The sequence below is a fragment of the Rhincodon typus genome, chromosome 2 (genome assembly GCF_021869965.1).
Source record: "Rhincodon typus isolate 14 chromosome 2, sRhiTyp1.1, whole genome shotgun sequence".
NCBI lineage: Eukaryota > Metazoa > Chordata > Chondrichthyes > Orectolobiformes > Rhincodontidae > Rhincodon > Rhincodon typus.
This window is the reverse complement of record NC_063333.1, coordinates 11,215,528-11,221,957: the sequence shown is the minus strand read 5'-3', so window position 1 is coordinate 11,221,957 and position 6,430 is coordinate 11,215,528. Positions and strand designations below refer to the sequence as shown.

General features: G+C 46.0%; 1 protein-coding gene across 1 annotated transcript in view; it reads left to right on the top strand.

The window, feature by feature from the left end:
* The first annotated feature begins 307 nt into the window (after positions 1 to 307).
* The window catches only part of LOC109921859 (sodium channel protein type 4 subunit alpha-like), a 1,322,739-nt gene continuing 1,316,616 nt past the window's right edge, over positions 308 to 6,430 (top strand). The window contains 2 exon segments of the mRNA XM_048618339.1: positions 308 to 571; positions 3,687 to 3,805. Of these exon segments, the coding sequence (XP_048474296.1) occupies positions 308 to 571; positions 3,687 to 3,805 (383 nt within the window).

Genomic DNA, 6,430 nt, shown 5'->3' with positions numbered 1-6,430 from the left:
GACCTTACCATTAAGTGTATAAGTCCTGTCCTGATTGGTGAAAAGTTTGTTGAAAACCCACATTTCCATGTCCAAGCATCTCCGATATGGGATGGAGTGAGGGTGGGAGGTAAAGATTCTAACCTCAGCACAATATGGTCTTCATGCAATGCATGATCTCCACCTCCATTTGGATTGTTGCACACTGCACGATTGCCTTTCCTTGTTTGCTGATACTTACTCTTTTCCTGCTTACCTTAGCTTTGTGCAGCCAATCATTTCCATTACTGCGGAGTAAACACTAGTCAAGAAGCTGCAGGATGAAAAGATGGCGCTCCTGCTCGTACCGTCAGGTCCGCACTGCTTGCGTCGGTTCACTCGCGAATCCCTGGCTGCTATTGAGAGGCGGATCGCTGAGGAACAGGCAAACAGCGCGAGGAAAGATCACAAAGAGGAGAGTGAGGAGGAAAAGCCCAGTCCTCACGTCGACCTGGAAGCAGGCAAGCAGCTGCCACTCATCTACGGCGATGTCCCAGCAGAGCTCATTGGTCAGCCTTTGGAGGATCTCGACTGCTTCTACAACAACAAGAAGGTAGGCAGCAACAGCAAAGAAATAATACCAGAAGGTGTACCAGCACCGTTATGTCAGCCAATGTGATTTAGAGCTGAGTAAGTCTCAGGGAGGGAGGCGATGGCCTAGTGGCATTATCACGAGACCTATTAGTCCAGAGACCCAAGTGATGTTCTGGGGACCTGAGTTCAAATCCCACCCAGGCAGATGGTGGAAATTGAATTCAATCAAAAGTCTGGAATTAGGAGTCTAATACACAGCCATTGTCAGCCCCTTTGGTTCCCTAATGCCCTTTAGGCAAGGAAATCTGCCATTCTTATCTGGTCTGGCCTACATATCACTCCAGACCCACAGCACTGGCCTAGCCAGTGATGCCCTCATCAGGTGAATGAATTTAAAAAAATCATCTTTATTGGAGAGAGAACCTGTGGGCTTCAATAATGCCCCTTGCCCATTCACACACAGGGCAATAAAGAACAGATCATAGTGAGAACTTGCACAGTTCTATCCAATGGTATGCCAGACCCTTCTGAAGGAAAGAGACCATGTTGTTCAAGAATGTTCTGGAATGACGATGCTGTTCCTCATATGCCAACCATCAACATTAAGTGACACACTATCAGTTACAAACTAGCTCCTTCTGTCTGCTGGAAATTAAGGTTCATTGCAAACAGTCTCAGGATGGAGACTGAATCATATGAATGGGACCTGGATTCAGTGAGGTGCAGGAGGGGCTCACCATGGTCCAGATTCAATGCAGAAATCTGGCTTATCAGGTGACTTTAGAGGGCATTTAAGAATGTGCCAACCACATTGGCATGGGCCTGGAGTCACATGTAGACCAGATTGGGCAGGAAAGCAGGCTGGATAAAGGATGATTTTGTTGGGTTTACATGACGATGCGACATGACCTTATTATTTCCAGATTTTTTAGAAATGGGATTTAAATTCTCAAAACATTCATGGTGTGATTTGAATTCAGGTTCCATGCATTGATAGCCCAGGGCTTTGCATTACCAACACATTAAAATAATCACTGTACTGTACTGCACTCGGCTTAGAGTGCAGGCCTCCTTTCACTGATGCTCATAAGGAACAATGTGAAATGGTCCCTGTAACCTCACCGTCAGCGCAAAACATACCCACCAATTGCAACCCAATTTGAGCAAAGTCATCAGTTGGTTTTGGAAACAGATCCAGTGAAGGGAGTGTTAGTTTGGTCTGTGCTAAAGCTGAAATGAGCACAGCGTGATCTGTTTTGGTTTCCATTCCTGACCCATCACACCATGAACAGCTTTGATCAACTTGATCTCATTGGCTGGGGTCTGATTTGTGACCAGGGCACAATCAGGTATGGCACCAAAGGAGATAGCTGAGGAGATTGTGGAATCATCAGGAATCTCTGGAGTCAGAGAACTGGAAAATGGCTAATGTAACACCTCTGTTTAAGAAGGGAGGGAGGCAGAAGACAGGAAACTATAAGCCGGTTAGCCTGACCTCATTCATTGGTAGGATTTTAGAGTCCAGTATCAAGGATGAGATTGCAGAGTACTTGGAAATGCATGGTAAAATAGGCTGAGTCAGCACAGCTTCGTCAAGGGGAGACCATGCCTGACAAAGCTGTTAGAATTCTTTGAGGCGGTAATGAGCAAGTTAGACAAAGGAGAGCCAGTGGACATGATCTATTTGGATTCCTGGAAGCCCTTTGACTAGGTGCCGCACATGAAGCTGCTGAATAATGTAAGAGCCCATGGTTTTAGGGGCAAGGTACTGGCATGGATAGAGGATTGGCTGGCTGGCAGAGGGCAGAGAGTGGGGATAAAGAGGTCTTTGTCAGGATGGCAGCCAATGACAAGTGGAGTTCCACAGGGGTCCCTGTTGGGATGACAACAACTTACACGATCTGGATGAAGGAACTGAGGTCATTTTCGCTAAGTTTGCAGATGACACAAAATAGGTGGGAGGACAGATGGTGTTGTGGAAGTGGGGAGGCTGCAGAAGGACTTGGACAGGCTAGGAGGGTGGGCAAGAAAGTGGCAGATGGAATACAACTTGGGAAAATGTGAGGTTATGCACTTTGGTAGGAAGAATAGAGGTGTAGACTATCTTTTAAATGTGGAAAGGCTTGGAAAAGCTGAAGCACAAACAATCCTAGGAGTCCTAGTTCAGGATTCTCTTCAGTTTAACATGCGTGTTCGGTTGGTGGTTTGGAAGGCAAGTGCAAAATTAGCATTCATTTCAAGAGGGTGAGAATAAAAGAACAGAGATGTCCTGCTGAGGCTGTATAAGGCTCTGGTCAGACTGCATTTGGAGTATTGTGAGCAGTTTTGGGCCCCATATCTAAGGAAGGATGTGCTGATGTTGGAGGGGGTCCAGAGGAAGTTTAGAAAAATGATCCTGGGACGAAGGGGTTGTCACTTGAGTTTAGCAGGATGACAGAGCAGCTGATTGAAACTTACAGAATACTGAGGGGCCTGGAGAGAGTGGATGTGGAGAAGATGTTTTTCCTAGTAGGAGAGTCTAGGAGCTAAGGGCACAGCCTCAGAGTGAGGAGATGATCCTTTAGAACTGTGATGAGGAGGAATTTCTTCAGGCAAAGGGTGGTTAATCTGCAGAGGGCTGTGGAGGCCAAGTCATTGAGTGTATTTAAGACAGGGATAGACAGGTTCTCAATTAGTAAGAGGATCAAGGGTTATGGGGAGAAGGCAGGAGAATAGGGTTGAGAAACATATCAGCCATGATTGAATGGTGTAGCAGTCTTGATGGGCTGAGTGGTTTAATTCTGCTCCTATATGTTACGGTCTTCTTGTGGTTTCTGTTGGGCCGATTATAGGGGTGTGCGGGGACTACTGTAACCGCTCTTGTAGAAAGTCTGGTATGACATTATTGGGCTGAATGATCTCTCTGTACACTCTAAGCATTCTGCGAATTGATGAATGTAAGAATTGCACAATGTCAGAGTGTGAAGCAATGTCACGGGATATCAATGTCGCACACTATCGCAGTAACACATTGTCACAGAATGTCACATCACAGAGCTACTGGGGAAATTGGTAAAGCTACTGTCAGTTTTAACTCTGTGTGTACCGTGCTCATGACTCTGCCACTTCTTCACTCTGATCTCTATCTCTTTCAGACATTTATAGTCATCAACAAAGGGAAGACCATTTTCCGTTTCAGTGCCACGCCTGCATTGTACCTGCTGACGCCTTTTCATCACGTTAGAAGGATAGCTATTAAAATTTTAGTACATTCATATCCTTTTGCTGATTTTAATTTTGCAGCAAACCGAAGTTAACCCCATTATACAGTCAGCGATCTGGGCGGGTGATGTTCTTGTACATGGGAAATGAATTGAACTGCACTAATAGGACTTTCAGCACTTAGTTTGCTGCTTCTCCCACATTTATGTTATCTGGTGATATCTGAAATGTGAAGATTGTCAATGGAATAAAGAGACAGAGATATCCAGTATTAGTAAGCCAATGCAGTGCAGGCAGGAGAGAAAAACTTTCATTGTAGAGTGAACAGGTTTACTTGTATTTACCTCTAAAACCCGGGCTGTATTCACAGGGAGCAAGAGGTCTAGCAGAAGCAAACAAAAGTGTTCAAACTTTCAAAGGGATTTCTAATGGTAAATATGGAGCGATTGCTTCCTTTAGTTCGTTTAAGTGGAGGAATGTCATACCAGAAACATGCAGAGGGTGTTATTTCAGGCGTATGGAATCTTTCAATGCAAGCATTTACAAGAGAATCTCAGACACTGGAAAAGGGGAATATTATTCCATTGGTTTATCCTCTCAGGCAAAGGGGGATGGTCATCGATGAGTCTGAAAGTGGCTGGTGAGGCTCAGTCATAGAGCTGTACAGCACAGAAACAGATCCTTCGGTCCAACCAGTCCATGCTGACCAGATATCCTAAATTAATCTAGTCCCATTTGCCAGCGTTTAGCCCATATCCCTCAAAACCCTTCCTATTCATGCACCCATCCAGATGCCTTTTAAATGTTGTCTGTCGTCCTCCTTTTTAAAGTGCTGTTATTTTGATCTTTTTGTTCCTCCAAGTTCCAAAACAATGCAACAGCTTATAAAACAGTAACCACTGCTTAAAGTTTTTGAGAAGATTTGTAGCTTGCGTTGTGGATGAGGTTGTTGACATCCTCGGTTTGCTGGGCATATAAATAACAAGTGGGACAGAACACCAACTCTTCATCAGAGGCGCACTGATGCTGTTACCTAGCAGGGTGACGAAACGTTTGCAAACAAACCCACTAACTCGGTGAGCAAGTCTACAACATCGGTAATTACTGCTCCCAGAATTCGATGGAATCAGCTCCAACACCGAAAATACCTCAAAAAAGGAATAGGTCTTACAGCTACAGTATTTTCACATCCTCCATCTTGGATTACCCAGAATCCTTCTGAGGCTCTTCTGGGTAACTGGTTGTTATATTAGTTCAGGTCATGGTCTTGTTCCAGTCATTATCCTGGGTTGCCCTCTTCATTTTGTCGTCATGGGTGTCAAAACACTGGGATCATCCACACAGACTCTGCCTCCGTCTGGTTCACTCCAAGCCAGAAGGGTCCAGTCCCATAGAAACATTGAAAATAAGAACAGGACTAGGCCTCAGAGACAGCTCTACCATTTGGTATGATCACGGCTGATCATTGCCTGTTCCCACTTTCTCCCCCTGACCCTTTGGTCTCTTTAGTCCTAAGAACTATTTATTCAGCTCGTTCTTGGAAACATTCAATGTTTTGGTCTCAACCGCTATCTGTGGCAGTGAGTTCCACAGGCTCATCACTCTCTGGGAAATTCTCCTCATCTCAATCCCGTACGGCCTACCCAGTATGCTTAGGCAGTGAGCCCTGGGACATGAACCAGTCACATAAAGGAGCCCAACTCTCTGCCTGAGCCCCGAGCTGTGGAATCCTCTCTTTACCCCTCTGCCCCTCTTGAAGATGCTTGCTCCTTTAACACGCTACATAAAACCTCTCTCTTTCACTCAATCCCAACAATCTGGCTAAGTTCACAAAATAAGCAGACATTAAGGCAGCAGACCATCACCACATCCAACTAGACATAAGTGTTCTAAGTGAAGGAATTGAGGGCCACATTAAATAGCAGAGCAGGCTAGATGGGCTGAATGGCCCATTTCTGCTCCTATTTGTTGTGTTTTTGCAGGACAGTGACTGTTGGGAATACTAGAAAGAGGCCCGTGGGAATGGAGAGAGAGACAAAGAGAGAGGTCGGTGAGAATGGAGAGGGAGAGGTCAGTGAGAATGGAAGGAGAGGTCTGTGAGAATGGAGTGAGAGGTCAGCGAGAATGGAGAGAGAGAGGTCAGTGAGAATAGAAAGAGAGAGAGAGGTCAGTGAGAATAGAGAGAGAGAGAGAGGTCAGTGAGAGTAGAAAGAGAGAAAGAGAGGTCAGTGAGAATAGAGAGAGAGAGAGGACAGATAGGCTGGAGAGAGAGAGAGGTTGGTGGGAACAGAGAGAGAGAGATAGGAGGGTGGGAATGGAGGGAGAGAGAAGGGTCAGTGGGAATGGAGAGAGAGAGAGGTCAGTGGGAATGGAGAGGGGACGGTGGTCAGTGGGAATGGGGAGAGAGAGAGAGAAGGATCAGTGGGAATGGAGAGAGAAAGAGGGGTGTCATCGGAATGGAGAGAGAGAGAGGGGGTTCACTGGGAATGGAGAGAGAGAGTGGGGTCAGTGGGAATGGAGAGAGAGAGAGAGGGGTCAGTAGAAATGGAGAGAGAGAGAGGGAGAGGTGTCAGTGGGAATGGAGAGAGAGAGAGAGGGGTTAGTGTGAATGGAGAGAGAGAGAGGTCAGTGGGAATGGAGAGAGAGAGAGGGGGGTCAGTGGGAATAGAGAAGGGGT